Source organism: Aulonocara stuartgranti (assembly GCF_965226115.1).
Source record: "Aulonocara stuartgranti genome assembly, chromosome: 14".
Lineage (NCBI taxonomy): Eukaryota > Metazoa > Chordata > Actinopteri > Cichliformes > Cichlidae > Aulonocara > Aulonocara stuartgranti.
The window spans coordinates 36,828,839-36,853,828 of record NC_138950.1 but is presented as its reverse complement, the minus strand read 5'-3'; the positions used below and the strand labels follow the sequence as shown (position 1 = coordinate 36,853,828).

Below are 24,990 nucleotides of genomic sequence, written 5' to 3'. Positions count from 1 at the left end.
TGGAGAAGGTGTGAAAGGGCTCATGAACCAAAGCATACCACATCATCTGTAACACGGCAGAGGCCGTGTGATGGCATGTGCGTGCATGGCTGCCAGTGGCACTTGGAAACCCGTGTTTATTGATGATGTGACACAGGACAGAAGCAGCCGAATGAATTCTGAGGTGCTCAGAGACATACTGTCTGTTCAAATCCAGCTAGATGGACAATGACCCAAAACATATAGCCAAAGCAAGCCAGGGGTTTATTAAAGGAAAGGAGATGAATATTCTTGAATGGCCACCTGATCTTAACCCAATTGAGCATGATTTCACTTGCTGAAGACAGAAAGGCAACAGCAACTGAAAGCTGCTGCAGTAAAGGCCTGGCAGAGCATTAAAAAGGAGGAAATACAGCATCTGGCGATGTACGTGATTGCCAGCAAAGGGTTTTCAACCAAGTATTAGCCATTGTAAGTAATTTATTCAATTACTTTTAAACCCCTGAAATTAAGGGATTGTTTTAAAAAATGTTCTAGTTCCTCACATTGTTATGCAATCTTTTTGTTTAACCCACTGAATTAAATCTGAAAGCCTGCACTTCAACTGCATTTGAGTTGTTTCATTTAAAATCCACGGTGGCGATGTACAGAACTAAAACTAGAGAATGGGTTTCCTGAAATAATGCAGAGTGAATACTGACAGCTGAAAGGTTTGAGTTAGATTTTTATAATTGCTCAATCTTGTACAGCAGTGTGTACACTGAATATGCTGACTCATTCACATGAAAGCCAAACTGCAGAACTGTTGAAAGCTGAAGTTCACACAGAAGAAGTTTCAAAGTAGCCAAACGTCTTTACAATGTACACTAGAAAAAGCTAATGACAAAAGAAAATTTAGAATCATCAAATAAATCGGAATGAATATTGAAAGCTGATATTCTTTAAATCACGTGAAGAGTTGTCTTATGTGTTTTAAACATCTAAACCCAAGAATCTTAAAATCTTGAAAGAAAAAGCAGAATATCTGCATGTCTACTCTAATCTGCTGTGTGTGCAGATCAATGACTTCTTCTCAAACAGGAAGTCAGTAAAATAAAGTCGAATGGACGGCAGCATCTTGTCAGAGGACAGTGTGACAAACACTTTAATCGAGGGTTCGTCAGCATCTTCTTAGCAGAGGTGGTGACATGCCACATTCTGCTTTTGTTGCTTCCTTTCAAACAGGAAGTCAGTGACCCACCTGAAAGTGGAGCTAAAGTTCACAAAAAGTAGCCTGTCATAAGATCCTGCAGAGTCCAGATTCTCTTTCACAAAAGGGCTTATTCAAATCTTTGGAAAGTCATCAACTGACACTAACCTGCTGAGTGTGTGTGTGTGTGTGTGTGTGTGTGTGTGTGTGTGTGTGTGTGTGTGTGTGTGTGTGTGTGTGTGTGTGTGTCTCTGCAGGTAAAATAGTTGTTAATCTTAAACTGTTTTGTGAGTTTTATTTTCAGACCAGGTCCATGTTAGCAGGGAGATACAGACAGACATTATATTAGGTTAGATGAGTTGAAATGTGGGAGAATCCACTACAGACAGGCAAATGGTTTCAGCTCTAAAATCCAGCCAGAAAAGATGATTCAAAAAGTCATCTACTGACCCCAACTTCCCAGATTTGAACCACCTATCTGCTGAAGACAAATCCACCAATAAAAAATAAGCCTGGAGTTAACTGGCCAATCAGAACGCTTTATCCAGTTACTACTGCCATACTGTTACTCTGTGGCAAATTCCTGTCAGATTTCTCTCGGTGCACTGGTTGAAAAACTGCTTCTAAATCCAAAACCGTAATGCCTAAAAAAATAATAATAATTTTTTAAAACTAAAAATACAGAAGATGGAATGATAATAATCATAATAAAGATTAGGCTAACAACAATACTGTGAATGGTTATCTACATTCACACTTGCACAAAGATTATGCAGATGATATCACTGATATCAAGATGATATCAATTTATTGATAAATGAATGTCAAAAGTTTTATGTTTTTAGTTCACTTTAGCTTCAGTTTCCAGATTTTATGTTTTGAAAATGTGTAATTTTAGTTTAGTTTACATTTTTGTGTTAGCCGTTTGTTTTTATATTCTAAGTGGTATCTCAAAAAAAGCCTAATATGTTTTAAGAACTACTGTACAGACAGACCACTTCATGTCATGTAAACATCCCAGACTCGACATGCACCAATTCCTCCTGATAGCTGTTGTGTTAACATTTCCTGTTTATTTTATTTGGCTTAAGTTAGATGCTCAAAATATTGTTTCAGTTAGTTTTCGAAACGCAATATGTAAAATGCATCACCTGCAGTGGCCATAACATAACATGTGATAACTAGAAGTTTTTTTCAAACTGGTTACTGACCTGTGGGTTACAGCCAGGCCAATGTCTCTTCTTATTGTATGGGGGGAACTTCTCTGCATGGCTAGATCTGTGAAGAATATTAGAAACCAGCATATCAAAAGAAGAGATTCTGTCAAATTGATACAGAGAAGGGCCAAAAGTCTATGTGAACAGAAATCCACTCCGGTAGCTTTTATAGAAACTCACTGTCCAGTAAGATGGGGGCGACGGGCATCATGTATGGAGCTGAGGCTGGGACAGGGCCAGGTGTTTGGGCAGACAGCAGAGGTGATCTTAGACCTGAATCTTCAGAACTGATCCCAGAGCCGTTGATCTGAATAGCAGCCAACACTTTCTTCTTCTTACAGGCCCTGCAAAGACACCGACAAATTTGTAAATTCTACGGTGAAACCTCCTTACACTATAAATGTGATTCATGAATTACACTATAAGGATAGACAAAATGATTTTTTAAATTAGTTTTCACAATTGTGGAGATAAGAAATTGATTCAGGAAAGTACATAGAAATCTTCCTGTCAAAGTAGAGCTGAAAATGTATGACTGCAGAATTCCTTCTAAAACCTACTTGCGTGTCCCAGGATCCTCGTTGCGGTTGGTCGGCTGTGAGTCATGACTCTTGTTTTTCGTCAGTGCAATATTGGGAAGCAGTTGCAACAGTTTGCGAGAGGGTGGTGGTGGTGTGTGGGAGGACTTGAACGTGTGGGTCTTTGAGACCTGTGTTAGCGAAGGGGTGCTTGATTCCAAAGAGAACGGATCACTCATGTTCTCAGCTGGTACAGTTGGTCCCTGGTCATCTGAACAGGGTACCACTGATATAGAGATGGAGCGGCCATGATTGCTGTTGGGTTTTAATGAGGTAAAAGGGCTACCAGAGCTTAAAGAGGGTCTAATAGGAGAAAAGGGACTGCTGTCCTGTTGTGACTCAGAACTGCAGGAGCCTGAGTTATGCCTCAGATCACCTCCTAGAATTAAAGACAGTTTGGATCATTACTTGTGAAATACAATCAGTCTGATCAAACTTTTAACACCTCTGTAGGAGCTGAAAATTATACTGTATTATTTAGTGCCAATCCTCATTTCTTTATAACAATTTTTTCTGTATTTTTTTAAAGTGGTCATCAGCAATAGTCCTTTCAGATTTCTGTCTAAAGTTTTTCTTTTGACAGTGGCTGTTTCTTCACTCATTGTCAGTTCACTCCCTGTACCTGACCATTTTCCAAGAAGCATTTGTTTTGTTTGTTCAGCAACCTGAGACTGGCCTGTGAATTACTGAATGGATAAAACAGTTTTTTGTCCAAACATAACAGGCAACCTAGCAAAAAACTTTTTTAAAATTTGAATCTTTTTAATTTTAATGTAATATAATGTAATCTTTCATTCACACATCTTTAGCATGTCACAAAAACACATAATTTGTTCCATTTTCTTTGAGCTTAATCTATGAAAAAATCCAGTTACAAAAAATTTGACACATATAAAATAGTATTTTTGCACCAGCAAGTCCCTAAGAGTCTTATATACTGTACTTCCATGTATGCACACATTTCAATAAATTGTTTCCCAATTTCCTTGCAAAAATATGAAGATTAGAGGAGAGACTCCTTACTTTTGAACAGTGCTGCATTTTAGTAATAAAACAATTTGTAGAACACAAATGACAAAAAGAAATCCAAACAAAACTAGAGACAATGGGTACATTCAAATACTTAATTTTGCTAAAGAAGGCTCTAAGCAGAGTGAAGTGATCCTGAAGTCTCTATGCAGCAACCATAACATAAGCTGTTCAAAGTCTCCAAATGCTTAGGAAAAGAACTTCAATGCTTCATTACCTCCTTAAAAGAGGACACGTCAGCTGTCCTTTATGTGACGGCATCCTTCACAATATTACCCCACAATTCATAGCTGCGCACAATCTAACCATTCATGAAAAAAGTCAACATATGCTAGATTACATCTACCAGGCCACTGACAAAATTCATGGAAATATATTAATTTTCTTCAGTGGAATTTAATAAGTGGGGTTGTTTTTTCAGCATCTAAAACAATGTAGTAGCCACCTCAGATGATTAAAGTATGAATTGTAGCACTGCTATTAAAAAATTCTTGTATATACCCCTCCCGAAATATCCTCTGATGAATTATTCTACAAATGACTCATGAAAAACAAAACATAGAAGGGGAGGTTCTTTGGTCACCTGTTTCATTAACACTCTTTAGACAGGAGAGAGCAGTAGTGAGGCGAGAGCGATCCTCTGAGTTGGAGCTTAGGCGTCTCATCATGTCCTGCAGCTCAGAGCTGGACATCTGCAGCAAGCTGTCCACCGAGAGCTTCCCTGCTGCAGCCTGCATGACACAAGGATGACATATATCACCGACAGCTTAAGTTATCTACTGTTCACTCGCTTTTATTTATATGCCAGATTTTACCCAAAGTGTATTCCCGTTGACTTAAAATCCAAGTATACCAAAATATAAGCAATACTGCAACCAGAAAAAATGTGTAAACTAGAAAACGAGAGAAACAAAGAAAAAATGATAACCAAAAAACAAGAAAACCAAAAGCAGCTAAACAAGAAATATATATTTTTAAAATTCAATTAACTTGTATTTTGAGGACTTAGAGACATTCATCCCTCTGATCATCCTGTGGGCAGCGGTTCAGGAGTACCAGGTGACTAACGTGTTATTATGGGCCATTTAGTCACTGCAGTAAGTCGGACTCATTCCAGTGAGACCTGGACTCTGTCAAAACTGCCCTTTCTAAATGCTAAATGCTATCCATAACTTTTATGAAAAGAATTTGTGGGCCAAGGTCTATGAGAAAGCCCAGTAGCCTAGGGTTTCTGATTTGGTAGCCTCAGGATCATGTTCCTGGTCTTCACAGATGTTGTTGGCCTCACCAATGAGTGACCCCCAGCTTGCACTAGGGTGGTTTGCAGCTGAAGTGGCTGGGATGAGAATCTACACCTCCAAATCTAAGGTGTAGATTCTCAGCAAGGAAATGGTGGAATGCTCTCTCTGGGCCAGAGATGAATTGTTGGCCTGAGGGAAGGAGTTCGAGTATCTCAGGGTCTAGTTCACAAGTGAGGGGAGAGTGGCGCAGAAGACTGACAGACAGACTGGCACAGCATCTGCAGTACTGCAGATGTTGCACTGGCCTGCTGTGGTAAAGAGGGAGCTGAGCATGAAAGCAAAGCTGTCAACTAACTGGGTGATCCATGTTCCTACAATCACAATGAACAATGAATAAATGAATGTGCTTCTCCCAAAGCGTGGCTACATCGGCTGAGGGGCTTGATCATTCAGGAGGGGCTTAGCGTACGCATGGAAATTGAGAACCAGTTCTTGTAGAGAACCAGTTCTTGTAGAGAACCAGTTCTTGTAGAGAACCAGTTCCCAGTAGTTCAATTCCTTGGAATTGTTAGTCTGCTTGCCTATCGATTCTGCTTATTGGTTTCACTTGTACGTATGCTACAATCAGCTAATTTCAGTTTGTATGCGGAAAGAGGCCAATAGTGGTGCAATCTAAAGTGTGGATATGAACATTACTTTTATTTTTATTGCAAAAAAGGACACGAGAACAATGATAAACTGCAAACTGCAACCAAGACAGGAACAATGCCATTTTGCTGCTAACACAACTTCAGCTCTTTGCAAGCATCTGTCTGCATGACTGCAAACATTTTCTTCCTCACCACAGTGATTCTACTTTAGAGTCACTGTGGCGATCACAGTACCTTCAGCTACTGCTCATTTCTGGCCTTTTCTGTATTCAGTTTTATATTTAATGATGAAAAAGCATGTTCCATTTAGTTGAGATCAGGCAACTGACTTGGTATTTGAACAATAATTCACTTCTAAGGAAGAAAGCAACTGGAGGCTTCTAAGAGGCTTCTTCAGTTCCGAAATGAAGAAGCCTCTTGGATGACAGGTGAAATATAAAGAACTTCATTCAGCTTCTTTCCAAGCATCTTAGACTACTACAGTCCCGATCAAAAGTTTATCACTGCTATCACTGCTGAATAATTAAGAATAAAGATCCAACCATGCAAAATATGATTTTTTTTTCTTCCTATTTTTCAAGTGGTCTTAAACTTTTGACCAGACTGTATAACCTGATGACTTACACAGATAAAGACCTCATTTCATTACGTTGTTAAACTCTTAGGTTAGCTTTGCGGTATGCTTTCAGCCATTATCCTTTTACACTAAACAGTGCTATCTGTCCACTTTTGCAGAATTTGGCTAAATCTGGATGGATAGACAGACGGACGACAGATGCAGCCTGAACTAAACTGAAAAAGCTAATTGGATGACATGTGAAGAGGCTTCTTCAGTTCTGACGTCAAGCATCTGGCTAAATCTGGGCGGACAAACGGAAAAACCAAAAAATTTATTTTTGAGCGCAGGAATTTATAATTATATACAACAGTGATAAAAAAAAAAAAAGATTTCTTCTGGATCACTCCACAGTTCCCTGTACTCCAACTCCTGTCAGCCTTAAGACACCCAACCGCTGCAGCGCCATCAGAGAACTTCTGCAGATGGCATGTTTCACTGTTGTACTGGAAATCTGAGGAGTACAAGGTAAACCAGGAATGGAGTCCCCTATTGTGCCACAGTATTACTGACCACCACATCAGACAGCGTGCCCCCCACCCCTTCTCATTCGGCAGAATGAAGCGAGGGTATTATAAATCAAAAAACATGACTCTCACAATGCCACCAGTACCATCTAGGTGACAGTGAGCACACTGCAACAGGTAGGTAACAGCATCATCCACTGGAAAGAAAACTGAACAGGTTCACCTGCAAGCTAAGACGGGCAAGAACCAGTCTCTTTAGCACCTTCATGACATGACATCAAGGCAACTGGTTTGAAGTTATCAAGATCAGAAGGACTGGCTTAATTTAATACTGGTACTAAACATGATGTCTTTCATAGCACTGGTACTTTTTCGTGCAACAGACTCAGGTTGAAGAGATCCTGCGGGATGTCAGACAGATGGAACGGACGATTTACATTTTCTTTACCTCACTTTCACTCTCGCTCCAGCCCAGCACCCGTGACGTCTCTAAACACACAGAGCCACTCTCCTCAGCGTGACCCCCCCCCACCATGAAAAACGTAAGAAAGACTGTGAGACCATAGAAAAAAGGGTGGGGCAAGAGCATGTGACATTATACAAGTGACTGTCGGTGATCACATTGCGACAAGCATGCAAACAAAGAACTATTAGTTTGTAATGGATCCGAGTCTAGTCGTGTCAATCCTTGGCGAGTCAACTGGACAAGGGGTTTTTGATTGCTGAGGAAGTGTTGAGATTGGTGCTGTGTGAGGACGGGCAAGAGGGACTCCAGTACTGAACTTGTTGAAAAACAGATTCAGCTCATTGGCTCTAACCAGGCTACTCCCCTGCTGTTGTATGTCTTTGATTGAGTCTAGTGATAAGATGCATCAATCTCCACACCGCTTTGATGTTATTCAGCTGGAGTTTGGTCTCCAGCTTCTCTCGGTATATATCTTTAAACCTGATCAGTCCCACCATGGTATGTCCTTCTGAACTTGCAGCGGCTTTTTATCCATCCTGCATGTTTGCATACAGAAGGTCCAGAGTTTTATTGTCTCTGCCAACAGGTAGAGTGCAGTCCAGACTGATACGGGTAAAATCACCACTAATGGTGATGAAAGCCTCTGGATGTTTGCACCGTAGGTCAGCGACAGTCACTTGTATAATGTCACATGCTGCTGCCCCTGCTGATGTAGTCAAAGACAGTTACAGTGGTAAAGAATATGGGCAAATACTCTCAGTTAAAAGTTCAATGTCTAGCGAGCAGAGACATTCCTTCACAGTAACATGTCCTGGATCTTTCATCAACTAACCCTGCAATCCCTCCACCTTTCTTCTTACTATTCAGCTTGGCGTCTCTGTCGCGTGAAAAGTGAAAAAGCACTATGGTCCAGGTGCAGCCATGTCTCTATGAAGCATAATATACTGCACTCCCAATACTCCCTTTGATGTCTTAACAGCCTACCATCTTATTAGCCAGAGACCTCACTTTTCCCATAGTGACCGATGGAACGGACGATTTATATTTTCTTCACCTCACTTTCAGCCTCTCTCCAGCCCGGCACCTGCGACGTCTCCTCTGATGTTCTTGCGGTATGACCAAGCTGGCTTTAGTCAACAGCGGTGTTTTGGAGATCACTAAAATGTGTATGTAAACACACAGAGCCACTCCGCTCAGCGTGACCCCCCCCCCCCATGAAAAATGTAAGAAAGACTGCGAGACCATAAAAACAAGGAAGAAAAGACTAAGGTCCATGGTTTATAAAAACTGAAAACTTGGAGGAAAAAAAGACTAGATTAGATACAACTATAAATAAAATATATAGAAAAACTAAACTAAACTGAAAAAACTATGGGAGGCACTGCAACAGATTGCCACTCTCACAGTGAATGAAAAAATGAGGCCATTTATCGGACTGAACCTCTGAAAATAGGGCTATATATAAAAAAATGTCTGTAATTTTATAACAGTTCATGCAAAATTTTAGTAAAATCCCTCAAACTAAGCCTGCAGTTTAATCATATTGATTGTTTTCAATTTACAGTCTACTGTGGTGAAGTACGAAGGCAAAAATTATGTCTTTGTCCCACACATTACAAAGGGCACTGTAGCTACAATATTATCAGACATTCCCCGGAATACAGAGTGAAAAACAAATTTAGGGAGAGGCAGAGGCATTTCCTTTGAGATAACAATGAGCCTGCACATTAGAGGATGAAATTAAGATATGAGGAGGCAATGTGATATCACAGGGATGTTCATTACAGTCAAACAGAATGGTTTTTTTTAAATCACACATATCACAAAGGCCACCAAAAGTAAACTTCAAAATGAAAAGTGGTAGGAAGGGATCTTTCAGCCAGTTGTGATGTAGTCTACTTTGTTCTCATCATGGTCCAAAAGGAGACAAAACTTATTTCACATCTAGAAATCTAGAAATAGTTGACCTTCTAGAGCAGGGGTGTCAAACGTGTGGTGTGAAGATATATATATTTATGTGAAACGGTGAATTCAGCCTTTCACCACCACTTACATTTTTTTATTGCAGACTGAAATTTGAGGCAATATTTGCACATTACCATCCATCAAAATTAATCAAAAGTTGTCCTGTAAAATCCCATATTTGAGCAAACTCTAATAAAAACCTTCACATTTCAAAAGACAACTATTAATGCATAGTTATAGGTCACAAAAATCCAGAAGAAAACACGTAGAACATATTTTAATATAAAATCCTTAGTCACAAAAATTAAGAAAATTATATCATATTGTCATTCTACTTTCATGTTGAATTTAACAAATATAACAAGCTATATATTTTTTGTTTTACTGATAAAACAAAATATCAGTAAATAACTGTTCTGGATTTACCAGATGGTGCTCTCGTTTTAACTAGGAAAATATTAAATATGTACATATTTTTCATTTTAGAGAGGTGTTGTCCTGGGGGAGTGAGGTACAGTTTTAAGCATACTATGGGGGATTAAAAATTCAAGCAGCAACGTAAAAAAACCCATACATAATAATTAATATAGCAAAATAATTAAACAATTAAAAGTGATGAAAAAGGGATAATTTTACATCAGTACACTTGCCAAGCAAAGCTGCTGTGTCTACGTGACACATTTGGAGTCTCATACAAGATGCTAACCCTTAACGCTTAATCCTAACACCTAACCCAACCCTAATGCCTAAAACCACGACCGCAATCAGTAAGCTGACTGTCTAAATGAATGCAAGAAAAATTGCAATAATTTTATATATATATATATATATATATGTGTATGTATGTATGTATGTATGTATGTGTGTGTGTGTGTGTGTGTGTGTGTGTGTGTGTGTGTGTGTGTGTGTGTGTGTGAGAATAACAATTTTCTTGCATTCATTTAGACAGTCAGCTTACTGATTGCTGGCTGTATATAACTGTATATGTATATTAAAAAAAATTCCTGAAAGTGTTGCACAATTTGCACATTGTTTTGCAGACTACTGAATCTCTGCTCATCTCCACTTCTGAGAAACTGTGATTCTCTTTTTATAAACCACCTGTTTCTTTTAGTAATACTTACTTTTCCACTCTTTTGTTGCTCCTAGCTTTGAATAAAATACATACACACTTGTGCACACTGTATGGTTTAAACACAATAACTCTAACAATCTTTGTGAAGCACAAATAGACACATACAGTGGGGCAAAAAAGTATTTAGTCAGCCACCGATTGTGCAAGTTCCCCCACTTAAAATGATGACAGAGGTCAGTAATTTGCACCAGAGGTACACTTCAACTGTGAGAGACAGAATGTGAAAAAAAAATCCATGAATTCACATGGTAGGATTTGTAAAGAATTTATTCGTAAATTAGGGTGGAAAATAAGTATTTGGTCACCTCAAACAAGGAAAATCTCTGGCTCTCACAGACCTGTAACGTCTTCTGTAAGAAGCTTTTCTGTCCCCCACTCGTTACCTGTATGAATGGCACCTGTTTGAACTCATCATCTGTATAAAAGACACCTGTCCACAGCCTCAAACAGTCAGACTCTAAACTCCGCCATGGCCAAGACCAAAGAGCTCTCGAAGGACACCAGGAAAAGTATTGTAGACCTGCACCAGACTGGGAAGAGTGAATCTACAATAGGCAAACAGCTTGGTGTGAACAAATCAACTGTGGGAGCAATCATCAGAAAATAAAAGACATACAAGACCACTGATAATCTCCCTCGATCTGGGGCTCCACGCAAGATCTCATCCCGTGGGGTCAAAATGATCATGAGAACGGTGAGCAAAGATCCCAGAACCACACGGGGGGACCTGGTGAATGACCTGCAGAGAGCTGGGACCAAAGTAACAAAGGTCACCATCAGTAACACACTACAACGGCAGGGAATCAAATCCCGCATTGCCAGACGTGTTCCGCTGCTGAAGCCAGTGCATGTCCAGGCCCGTCTGAAGTTTGCCAGAGAGCACATGGATGATACAGCAGAGGATTGGGAGAATGTCATGTGGTCAGATGAAACCAAAGTAGAACTTTTTGGTATAAACTCAACTCGTCGTGTTTGGAGGAAGAAGAATACTGAGTTGCATCCCAAGAACACCATACCTACTGTGAAGCATGGGGGTGGAAACATCATGCTATGGGGCTGTTTTTCTGCCAAGGGGACAAGACGACTGATCCGTGTTAAGGACAGAATGAATGGGGCCATGTATCGTGAGATTTTGAGCCAAAACCTCCTTCCATCAGTGAGAACTTTGAAGATGAAACGAGGCTGGGTCTTCCAACATGACAATGATCCAAAACACACCGCCCGGGCAACAAAGGAGTGGCTCAGTAAGAAGCATTTGAAAGTCCTGGAGTGGCCTAGCCAGTCTCCAGACCTCAACCCCATAGAAAATTTGTGGCGGGAGTTGAAAGTCCGTGTTGCTCGGCGACAGCCCCAAAACATCACTGCTCTCGAGAAGATCTGCATGGAGGAATGGGCCAAAATACCAGCTACTGTGTGTGCAAACCTGGTAAAGACCTATAGTAAACGTTTGACCTCTGTTATTGCCAACAAAGGTTATGTTACAAAGTATTGAGTTGTATTTTTGTTATTGACCAAATACTTATTTTCCACCCTGATTTACAAATAAATTCTTTACAAATCCTACCATGTGAATTCATGGATTTTTTTTTCACATTCTGTCTCTCACAGTTGAAGTGTACCTCTGGTGCAAATTACTGACCTCTGTCATCATTTTAAGTGGGGGAACTTGCACAATCGGTGGCTGACTAAATACTTTTTTGCCCCACTGTACACACAATATCTATGTGTACGGCAACTAATTCAGTTGCACAGGTTGAGTCAGGTTTCCAAATTCATGGCATGTGTCTGAAACAGGCATATCCGAAAACGTTAGAGCACTTATGCAAATATGTGATGTCTTGATGAATCGAGCAGGTATTAGAAGTTTACACAGCACCATTCTCGCATGAAAATATCTTAAAAGTTTATTTTGTGACCCAGACAGAGTAATGTTTCAAACTCCGCCACTCTGTGTTCCTCCGCCACTGCCTCGTTTGAGTTTTGGACGAAATGGATTCTGGGATATTGCATTTCTTCATTTCGAGCTAATTGGAGACCAGAACAGCCAATCAGATTTTTTTGCATCCAAGTCTGTGATTGGCTGGTTTTGTGGCACAACTATAACAGTGCAGAGAAAGAGTTGAGCGTGCACGGGCAGAAATGTTGAGAGCGCGAGCAACACATTGTGAGCGAGCGCAAATACAAAAACTGAGCGAGAGGGGCTGCTATTGTGTGTGTGTGTGTGTGTGGATAATAGCAAACACTGAAATACATTTTTTGCACGCAGCAATGAATTTTGTTCACTCAAATTCAGCTTTTCTTTGCTCAAAATAAATTTCTCCTTAAAATGCAACACTTACACCTGCAAACTTTCTTTTACGTGCACTCAGAATAGTGGCACAAAAATAACGCCATAGCAGCACAAGAGTCCACATCTGGGTACTCTACAAGATTATTCCAAACAGCTGGAATACCTGGGGAGTAGATACACTGGAGAGGAGGAGAGGTGTGACGCCATGTTCCAGATAACTTGGATATTGAAACTTAGGAGTGATGTCACTCCTGAGTTAGCGTGTTCCCGAAAAAGCACGGAAAAACAGGTTGGTTCTTAGGAAGGTAGAGTCATTCAAATATCACTAACAATATAGTATAATGCTTTTTTGTTTCATTTAACTCTGGGTTGGCTGGGGTTGTTCTGACATTCTGAGTAGAAAAATTGAGTCGAAAACTTGGAAATTCCAACTTTCAACTTATTCAGGAACACACCGTGAGTCCATAGCAAGTATGGAAGAAAGAAGCACCCAACTTAAAATATAACCATTAATCATTCTGTTTCTTTTTAAATCCACATTGCAGGGTCAGCAGTCTAAACACCTGGACAGCTCTTACAGCTCTTTTGATTCAATTCAATTCAATTCAATTCTACTTCATTTATATAGCACCAAATCACAACAACCGTCGCCTCAATGCGCTTGGAGGCACACTAAGCCAGCCAAGAGATATAATCTCTCCAGCTCATCTTGAGTCTACTCCCAAGCCTCCTTCCAGTTGGACAAAATGACTCACTGCCAGAAATCATTCTGGCCAGATGCCCAAACCACCTCAACTGTCTGCGTTTAGTGTGGAGAAGTGCTCTATTCTGACTCCCTCCTGAATGACCAAGCTTCAGCCAGTTTCTAAACAAGAGTCTAAACATAGATTGATGCTGTCAATTGACTGGTCAATTTCACAAAATATAAAATGCACCACACAGGTCCATCACTGGTGATGTTACAGCATTCTGTTTGTCAATCTTAAACTCCACTCTCCCCTTACTCATGAAAACTCCTCCACTTAAGGTAGCACCCCTTCACAAACCAGAATGTGCACTCCACCCTTTTGCAGCTGGGAACTATGGCCTTAGACTTGGTGGTGCTTATTCTCATCCAAGCTGCTTCACATGATTGCAAACAAGTCCAGTTTGACTTGGAGTTCATTGGCTTGATGAAGCAGACAGTCTTAGGACAAGATACTAAGACTACCAAACCTCACACTTTCTAAAAACGGGGCTGTACCTAGATATTCTATTATGAAGAGAATTGGTGAAAGGGCAACCCCAGTCCAACACCCAACAGGAATGTCTGACTTAGCCCATACTTCCAATCTGAACTCTGACAAAACTTTTTAAAGCTCAGTATTCAATGTTATCACCAAAACTTAGGTTCAGAATAGATGTGTCATTTAGAAAGGATGAAGCGCCATACTCACATCTGTTGTTTATGTAAAGCATGTTGCTTAAGCCATTGTACTGCATTTCTGCAATATTACCATCTTTTCCAAACCTTAACCAGAACTCCCAGAGGCTAATCAGAAAACATTTAAACAATGATGCTGCTGCTAAAAACGAACAGAGTTTTACTTTGATGTTTTGGTGTAAAAAACCTGATGTTAGTGCAGTTAGTTGGTGCAGTATTACACTGTTCCAGAGCCTTGGCACCACAGACTGAGAGGCTCTAACATCCCTAGACTTCAGCCTTGTACAGGGGGAACTAATAGATATTAAGCTTGTCAGCGAAGACAGCGAGCAGTAGTCTATTTCACAAGAAGTTGGAATAAATAATCCTGATGTGATGATGTCATTTTGCATCACGAGCCACTTACAGTCCAATTTGATCTTAAGAGGCCTGGACCAGTGAATTTCCCTTCACTGAGATTGATTTTACATGTGATTCAAAGTCCAGAGAGAAATCAAATGTTACACCAGATTATGAACACTGGTCTTCACAAATAAGCAAAAGGAAGCAATCATTTCTAATTCTTGAATACATATCACGAGGAGTTATAATAATAGCGTCAGTCTTGTTAGAGTTTCAAACAAGGCAAACATTCAGCTACTCTGGTCTATCCAGCTGGTGAGACTTCAAAGATTGAATGATGCTGACTAAAGGAAGGGTGTAAAAGGAAAATTACAAAGGACCCAGAATTGAACCTTGTGGAACCCCTTTGGTTAGAGAAGCAGTGCAAGCTGAACTTGGAGAACTTGCTCGCCCTAACAGAGAATATCCTTCCAAATAAGTAGTAGGAAAACCAGTCTAGTCATGATATAGAGATACTAGCCAAAACCTTGAGGCTGTTTGTGGTCAACAAGATGCATGTCCCATCACCAGCAAAGACTTTATTGTATAAAACTGTTGCAAGTTCCTCTTTTAATAAACAACACATTACACCTCCCTGAAATTATCCCAACACAGCCACTGGCCTTCAAAGTATTACTGTAATGGTCAAAATAAGTATGCAGTGAAAGAACAACCTATATATTAAACGTTATTTGTGTTCTACACGTCTCATCCAAAAATATGGAAAAAGTTAAAAAGACTGGCGAGACAAGACAACATTTCACACTTCGCAAAACTGATGCATACCGATACCTGGGTACTGCCTGGGCATGCCTAAGCTGACTATGTTTAGGTGATGAAACCCACCCTCCAAAACAGAAAAAAGAAAAAAAAAAGAAAGAGGTAGAAACACTAACAGAGAGACACTGCAGTTAAAACTTTTCCTTTAACCTTTGATATCCAAATGACACTAATTACTGCTTACTGCCTTTTCGGACATACTTAGTCACACAGAAGTACATTTCTGAAGAAAAGCCAGAACACCAAGACTGAATGACAGAGTCGGTACTGACAGGCATGTGGGTATTCATAGTATGTCAAAGGCAAACACAAATCTGTATTGATACCCACCACTGCCAATAACGACACACACACACACACACACACAACTGTCCAGAGTACACACGCACATTAAAACTGAGAACACGCAATGTGACTATCTGAAACAGCAACAATAAGGAAATGAAGGAAACACTTTTCCTAAGATCTGTATCACAATACATACGCTGAAAACCAGCAGACAGAAACAGCAGAGCTTTGATTAAGTACATTACCATGAGGTTGACAGTATCTTTTAAACATTTGAGCCCCTGCTCTCATAATCCAGGCACTGTACCAGAATAATCCGTAAGCGCAACAGGCTGCTGGGAAACACACAGAGAGCCAACAAATCTTCCCACAGCTGTTATCACACTCCCTCTTTTTCTCCTCCCTCCTTCTAGCACTACCCTCCCCCTCTTTCTTTCTCACTCTCGCTCAACAAGGTTTTTCACACGTCTCCTGACTTGCAAACACAGTACATAAATGATCATTCACTCCCCATGCATACGGTTTCATTTTCATTTTTACTTTTATGCGCTACCCTTAGATTAACATTTGTAATACTGTAATAACTGACAGCAAGTGCTTTATCATTATTATCATTCTTATAGTTATTTTTGTTATATTATTTAATCTACACTGAAATGCACGCTAGACTTACATTCAAAGCAGAGCCCTGATTTTAAGAACCTTTTTTCTGGTAACACTCCATTCAAATGGTTATCTATTTGATAAGCTTTAAAGCATTTGTTATAGTTACATTTCCGAAAGCTACTCTTTTTGAGTGTATGTGTCTAATCAGTGCTAAACCCCACCCTGCCTCAGAAGAAATCCTCCAAATGAATAAGATGTGCATTAGCGCTGTATGGTAATGCTAACTCTGGCTAACTAACTCCTGCTAAATGCAGTTACATGCAAAACACCTGCACTGAAAATGTTACTTAAACTTAATTTACACACATTTGAAGGAAGGTAATAGGAGTTACGAGTGTGCCACATCATATCATCAGCTATAATACAATTTTTATGGTATAAAAATGTGATATCATGATATAGGCTGGCATAGAAACGCCATGCATTTACATTCCCTGCTCTGTGCAACAATGAGACAAGCTTGGACATGTATAAGAGAGTTGCAAGTGTGACGCTGATTACTACTTCAACAACCTCCTACAAAGTACAGTACTTTGCAAGACAACTGCTCCCGCTGAAGGTGGAAACAACAAACTTGTTTTGCCAGTAGAAGATAAAATATTATCGCATACATATGGGCTAGATAGGAGAAGATGCTTGCAGCTGCTATTGTAACCCAAGCATGAACAAATGGCTCCACCATTGGCCCACTCACTGACTGCACTCGATATAACAGGAAGAACAAATAGTGGTTACATGATGGAAATACAGGACTTTAAGCAGCTAGTCAAAAAGTTTGACACAAGACACACTACGAAAGTTAGAAAACATTTTTCAGTTTTATTGTGTGACAATATTACGTCACATAGTATTAGTTATTGATTTATTCTGTGTCACTGGATATAATGGTGTCTCACTATTATTGCACTATAATGCTGCTGGGACCTTGTTTCTATATATTCATACTCCAAATTAGGAAAAGTGTTATCAATGGCAATCACTGGAAAAGAAAGGTGGAATATGCCCTTCAATTACTTATAAATGCTGTTGCTTTCAAGCAGTAAGCATCAATATAATTCAGCATTTATTTTTCTATATATATATATTCACAAATATATAATATTATCGCAAATGTTCTTGAAATATTCTGATATACATTTAAGTTACATTGCCAACACCTGATGACAAGCAAATCCTGTTTGTCATTAGTGTGGGCGATAAGTCAACATACAATACAATACAATACAATACAAATGGAAAACAAGTAATATATAATTACTATAGATAATCCAGATAATCCATACATATAATGGACACCTGGGTGAAAATCAAATCTCAGGATGTACCACATTTCACGGATCACATTAACTTGGTGGACCGAGACATCAAATTCACCAGGGAGGATATGAAAAACGGCAGGTTAGCCTTCTTAGACTGTGAGAGTTCCATTAGTAATGGGGACATCTAAAACCTCATGTGTACCAGAAACTTACACATCAGTATTTAAGGTTTGACTCTCATCATCCACTGGAGCATAAACTGGGTGTCATCAGGACGCTACAACACAGAGTGAACACCATCCCCACAGACACAGCGGCCAGGGAAGCAGAAGAACATCACATCAAGAAGGGCAAAGGGAAAGACCATCTCTGAATCGAGGAGGGGGCCTAAGGGTACGACTTTCGCCATCGTACAATGCTGTGATTGCAGCCATTCCCCAACTTTCTGTGAATGGTACTCATGGCCATTGATCAGTGGGCTTTGATCAGTGGTTGTTGATCAACGGTCATGAGAAACGGCATAATTATGACACTTTTATTGTGTCAGCAGACTATTTGGGGTCATTGTCATGCCAGAAAAATGAGGCCTTTGCCAATCCAACACTTTCCAGATGGTATGGTATGGTGGATCAAAATCTGACAGAAGTTTACTGTTTTCATAATTCCATCAATTACGAATACAGTTTCAAACCATGACAGTTTTTACTTATGGCTGTAGACACTCCTCTCTATACACATTGATAATAACTTGATTCATCACTTCATAAGACCTGTTTTCTTGTACGCTCAAGTAATTTGAAGTGATAATAATTTACTTTTGCTTTGATGTAGAAGGTTCCTGAAAACAGATAAAATCTTTAATTTAATTTACAAGAATAAAAAGTACAATAATTAAATATAAATTAGAGCACAACAGGTAGTTAAATGCTTACAGCACTGAAAGCCTTTCCAGTTATTCAATTAATAAAACAGATCTGTTTTAGTTTAAAGTGAGAATGTAAGTACACCATAAAATAAAAAAATGCTATGTGCTGAATTATTAAAGCTGAGGTTCACTTCCATAGTTCATCAGGTAAAGGAGCCTTATTTTTTCCAATTACTGAATACAACAGAAAAGCTTTAAGTTGTCAGCTTACTAAGTTCTGCCTCCTCATGCATTTTACTAAATTGGCATAGTCCTGTAAGTGTTGTAGGAACATGCCTGATTCCAGCTATACCCCTTGGGGCAGTGCTTATCTCTTACACAGTAATAAATGACAGGAATGCACATGCAAAATGCAAACCCAGAGACAAACACGCACAAATATGGGTGGGTGTGTTATAAATCTTTTCATTAACAGTTTGTTCACATATAGATCAAAGAGCACGCTGCAAATGACAAGTCTATTGTCCTTGGACCTCTCCCTTTCTAAAAGGTAATAAAAAATATAGAAATAAATAAAATAATATAATATAATAATTAAAAACCTGTAGCAGCTGGATAGCGTAGTGGTTAGACTACACTCCTTTGGAGCAGAGGATCAGAGGACAGCTGGATACTGGAATGCCTAGAATTTTACAAGATCAACAGGACCATAAGAGCCTTCATCAGGAACTCAATGGGGATGTGGCGTACAACACTAGAGGCCAACTCCAAGCCCATAGCACAAGTCACAAGTCAAGTGCGGGATCTGCATAGGCCTGAACCCCCTCAGTGAGATCATTAACAAGACTGGCTACGGATACCGACTACGGAACGGAGCAGTTGTCAGCCACCTCCTGTACATGGATGACATCAAGCTGTATGCCAAGAGTGAACGAGACATCGATTCACTGATCCACACTACCAGGATATACAGGATATATTCGGGCTGGAGAAGTGTAGTCGGATGGTAACAAAGAGCGGGAAGGTAGTCAGAACTGAGGGGATCGAGCTACCAGAAGGCAACATTGCAGACATAGAAGACAGTTACAAGTACCTGGGGATCCCGCAGGCGAATGGGAACCATGAAGAGGTAGCTAGGAAAGCTGCAACCACCAAGTACCTGCAGAGGTTCAGGCAAGTCCTGAGGAGTCAGCTGAACGGTAAGAACAAGATCCGGGCTATCAACACCTACGCCCTGCCCGTGATCAGGTAAAATAAGTACCCGATCACCATATATATATATATGCACAGAAAACAAATGGCAGGAGCAAAACAGCACCAACTGGTAGAGCAGTCGCCCAAGACTACAAGACCAGACTGACCAACCTGTGCACTGCCTGGATCGACTAGAAGAAAGCCCACATATGGATCCTGGAATGCCTAGAACTATGCAAGATCAACAGGACCATAAGAGCCGTCATCAGGAACCCAATGGGGATGTGGCGAACAACACTAGAGCCAAACTTCAAGCCAAGTGGCAGAAGTCACTGTCAAGGCAGGATCTACCAAGGAGATGCTCTCTCCCCACTGCTCTTCTGAATAGGCCTGAAGCCCCTCAGTGAGATTATCAACAAGACTGGCTACAGATGCCGACTACGGAATGAAGCAGTCGTCAACCAACTCTTCCACAAGAATGTCATCAAACTGTCTGCCAGGAGTGAACGAGACATCAATTCACCAGTGATAGATGGCCATGGTGATAGATGTAGATATACTGAGTGATACCAACACAGGGCATACATGTAGCCAAGTGGCTGGCATAATATACAAGAACATCTGTGACCAGTATGGCCTGTAAGTACCAAGGAATCCTTAGCCTCCTGTGAAGACATTTCATTTCTGGAAGAAATGGAAGAAAACGTATGTATGTATATATACATATGGGATGGGCAACTCTCCCCCTTATTTAGAAATGTGTAAGAAAATATGGATTAATTTTTTATCCATTTATTTCTCACCTTCACTATCTCTACTCCATGCAAGTTCACTTTTCCACCCTCCTTCTCATTCACACACATATATTCTGTCTTGCTTCTATCAACTTTCATTCATTTTTGCTCAGTCTTTCCATTTCTACATTCATCAGTTCCTCAAAGTATTACTGCTATCTTTTCGATAGAGGTACTCCCACTCTTTCATTTGTAGCACATTTCCATTTTCATTTCCTTAATAGCTCAATCTTTCTGCCTAGCCAATTGATACAAGTCCCCTTCTCATTCCTTAGTATCCAGTCTCACATTCACTACAAGCCTTTCTCTTCGCCATCTCTCTTTGCTGTATGCCTGGCAATCCAGCACTCCTGTCTACTTTCTTTAACTCCCTGACTATTCTTTGCTAACCCCTTCGTTTGAATACTTTCCTTCACTTCCTTATTCCGCAACTTCCACAAAAAGTCTCCTTCTCCTTTTTCTCTGTGTGGAGGATGCACCAAATACCAAAAATCAAATCACCTTTTCCAGTGAAACAATATGGTACTCTCTCTGAGCTTTTAATCTGAAAGATCTTAATCCAAAAGTATGCATTAAAGAAATGTTAAACCGCCTGTATACGCTGGCGTCTTGTCCTACCTCAGTGTGCTACATATGATTCCAGTTTGCTATGCAGCGCCTTCCATGCGGGCTGACTGTCAGCCTGATCGCCTCCTGCTATTAGCTCCTTAGCGCTTCCTTGTCCACCTGTCACTTCCTCCTCAAGCCAATGTCAGGGGGAAAAAACAAAACTGAGTCACCCTGAGGTTTGAACACTACCTTCACTGTTTGTGTGCACTTTTGTTTACAAAGTGCTTTCAACATGTGTATATCCTTGAATCACTGTGTGTGTGTTGGTATGTGGCTGTGGCTGTGGCTGGTTTGGGTGTGTATAAATAGCTCACTGGGGAGGGACAGAGGCTTACAAAGCAGCTGACTCAACACATTCTAGTTTGAGTGTGTGCTCATCACACAGAGCAGTATGGCTGGTGCTCTTGAAAACACTGCAAAACTCTGTCCAGCCAATGTACTACATACTTACTAACTATAAAACCTTACCATTCTGTTTAGACACCTGGAACAGTACATTAGAAAAATAAAACATATTCAGTATAATGACGTCAAGCTAAACTGTGAATGACAGTTATACATCTGACTAAACTAAAATAGCAAAAAAATGTGAAATGTTAGGAAATACTTTTGTGTTTGTAGCATATCCAATAGCAAAGAAAAACCCACACATATCTCTGACATAGAATAACATCATGTTAGGAAATCTTGCTACCTTTAGGAGTCACCGCAATGTATCATTAGCCTCCATCTCACCCTATCCCAAGCATCTTTCTCTGTCACATCAACCCTTTGCATAGCCTCCTTCACTAAATCCATGAACCTTCTCTGTGGTCTTCCTATTTTCCTCTTGGTTGGTAGCTCCATATTCAACATCGTTGAGGGCATGAGTTGTTTTTTTATAGCATGTTTAATGACATATCAGAATCTCAGAGATTGACAGAATATACAAAGGGAGATGCAGCAAGATGACAGTTTGTTGAAAGACCTTTGGACAAAACTCTGCGAGTTCTTTGCTTCCATTTTGACTTTTTCTCATCCTATACCAGTGCTGATCTGGAGGTTTTTTATGAGTGGTGACACTTATTGTTCAATGGAAATACTCTGTGCACCCTAAGCGAAGGTGCATGCAGAGCAGTGACGATGTCATTGTTGGCGTATGAAGAGATCAGTGCACTGGGGCCCTTACACCTATCTCCATCTCAGTTACACATATGTGTTGCCAGAAAACCACATCATCTGTAAAACACTGACATTCATTTCACTTATTGAAGACTAAACTTTGGACAGAAAGGCCCACAAAGAAACAGCAACTGAAGCCGCTGCAGTAAAAGCCTGGCAGCACATTAAAAACAGGAAACCCAACATCTGGTGATGTCCATGAAATCAAGACTTCAGGCGCCATTGCCAGCAAAGGGTTTTCAAACAAGTATTAGAAATGAACATTTTGTTTTCAGTTATTTAATTTGTCCAATTACTTTAGAGCCCCTGAAAGAAAGGGATTGTGTTAAAAATGCTTTAGTTCCTCACATTTTTATGCAAGCTTTTTGTTAAACCCACTGGATTAAAGCTGAAAGTCTGCACTTCAACTGCATCTGAGTTGTTTCATTTAAAATTGACAGTGGTGATGTACAGAACCAAAATTAGAAAAAAAAAGTTGTCTCTGTACAAATATTTATGGACCTGACTGTGTCTTTGGACTATGAGAGGAAGTACATAGAAGGGTAGAAATAAGTGCTTGTATGAATTGATGTAAATGAATGGGGCATGTTGTACAGAGCACTTTGCTATATATGAATATGTCCATTTACCACCTATGGTATCAATTTCAAAATCCTACGTTGCCTTGAACTAAGCCTGGAATGGCGCAGCTACATCTGCAGCCTGTCCACAGCATGGACACAAGCATTTCACTACATGTTGTACTGTGTATGTGACAAATAAAATTAGAATTTGATCTTTTAGTTAACCCTAGAACAAGATCATGGACAGAAATGAGCTTTCTCTGAAGGGTGAATGGGCTTTTCCTTAGCAATAAGGTGAGGAGTTCAGCCATTTGGGAGGCACTCAGAGTAGAGTCACTACTCCATATTCAAAGGAACCAGTTGAGGTGGTCACCTCCAAAGTAAGGTGTACCAGCCAGGGTACATCCTACCGGGAGACGTGCAGGCTACACTCTGGACACGCTTGAGAGATTACATGCTTCGGCTGCTGACTTGTGACTCAATTTCAGATAAGCAGAAAAATATACAGTGGGGCAAAAAAGTATTTAGTCAGCCACCGATTGTGCAAGTTCCCCCACTTAAAATGATGACAGAGGTCAGTAATTTGCACCAGAGGTACACTTCAACTGTGAGAGACAGAATGTGAAAAAAAATCCATGAATTCACATGGTAGGATTTGTAAAGAATTTATCCGTAAATCAAGGTGGCAAATAAGTATTTGGTCACCTCAAACATGGAAAATCTCCGGCTCTCACAGACCTGTAACGTCTTCTGTAAGAAGCTTTTCTGTCCCCCACTCATTACCTGCTCAAAGAGCTCTCGAAGGACACCAGAAACAGGATTGTAGACCTGCACCAGACTGGGAAGAGTGAATCTACAATAGGCAAGCAGCTTGGTGTGAAAAAATCAACTGTGGGAGCAATCATCAGAAAATGGAAGACATACAAGACCACTGATAATCTCCCACGATCTGGGGCTCCACGCAAGATCTCATCCCGTGGGGTCAAAATGATCATGAGAACGGTGAGCAAAGATCCCAGAACCACACGGGGGGACCTGGTGAATGACCTGCAGAGAGCTGGGACCAAAGTAACAAAGGTCACCATCGGTAACACACTAAAACGGCAGGGAATCAAATCCCGCAGTGCCAGACGTGTTCTGCTGCTGAAGCCAGTGCATGTCCAGGCCCGTCTGAAGTTTGCCAGAGAGCACATGGATGATACAGCAGAGGATTGGGAGAATGTCATGTGGTCAGATGAAACCAAAGTAGAACTTTTTGGTATAAACTCAACTCGTCGTGTCTGGAGGACGAAGAATACCGAGTTGCATCCCAAGAACACCATACCTACTGTGAAGCATGGGGGTGGAAACATCATGTTATGGGGCTGTTTTTCTGCCAAGGGGACAGGACGACTGATCCGTGTTAAGGACAGAATGAATGGGGCCATGTATCGTGAGATTTTGAGCCAAAACCTCCTTCCATCAGTGAGAACTTTGAAGATGAAACGCAGCTGGGTCTTCCAACATGACAATGATCCAAAACACACCGCCAGGGCAACAAAGGAGTGGCTCCGTAAGAAGCATTTGAAAGTCCTGGAGTGGCCTAGCCAGTCTCCAGACCTCAACCCCATAGAAAATCTGTGGCGGGAGTTGAAAGTCCGTGTTGCTCGGCGACAGCCCCAAAACATCACTGCTCTCGAGAAGATCTGCATGGAGGAATGGGCCAAAATACCAGCTACTGTGTGTGCAAACCTGGTAAAGACCTATAGTAAACGTTTGACCTCTGTTATTGCCAACAAAGGTTATGTTACAAAGTATTGAGTTGTATTTTTGTTATTGACCAAATACTTATTTGCCACCCTGATTTACGAATAAATTCTTTACAAATCCTACCATGTGAATTCATGGATTTTTTTTTTCACATTCTGTCTCTCACAGTTGACGTGTACCTCTGGTGCAAATTACTGACCTCTGTCATCATTTTGGGGGGGGAACTTGCACAATCGGTGGCTGACTAAATACTTTTTTGCCCCACTGTATATAGCTGGATAATGTATTGTTATTTTAGATTTTAACTTTTATTAACGTGGCTGTCATGAATTTTCGAATAACATACACAACGTGCATGATTTCTAATGCACTGTACAATGCGCCACACTTTTTAGTCAGAATATATTAGTTATTAGTTATTGAAGTAACATGCTTT

General features: G+C 40.3%; 1 protein-coding gene across 3 annotated transcripts in view; it reads right to left on the bottom strand.

Annotated features, from left to right (window-relative positions):
* Window positions 1-24,990, bottom strand: part of LOC309687269 (kinase suppressor of Ras 1-like) — a 58,012-nt gene that overhangs the window by 12,830 nt on the left and 20,192 nt on the right. For 2 of the 3 annotated variants that reach the window (XM_082502121.1, XM_082502122.1), the window contains exons 4-7: window positions 4,576-4,723; window positions 2,946-3,342; window positions 2,566-2,729; window positions 2,380-2,446 (exon numbers count right to left, since the gene is read on the bottom strand). In XM_082502121.1, the coding sequence (XP_082358247.1) occupies window positions 2,380-2,446; window positions 2,566-2,729; window positions 2,946-3,342; window positions 4,576-4,723 (776 nt within the window). Of the gene's footprint in view, window positions 1-2,379; window positions 2,447-2,565; window positions 2,730-2,945; window positions 3,343-4,575; window positions 4,724-21,090; window positions 21,346-24,990 lie in introns of those variants that run through there. The other variant, XM_082502123.1, reaches the window with a different exon arrangement.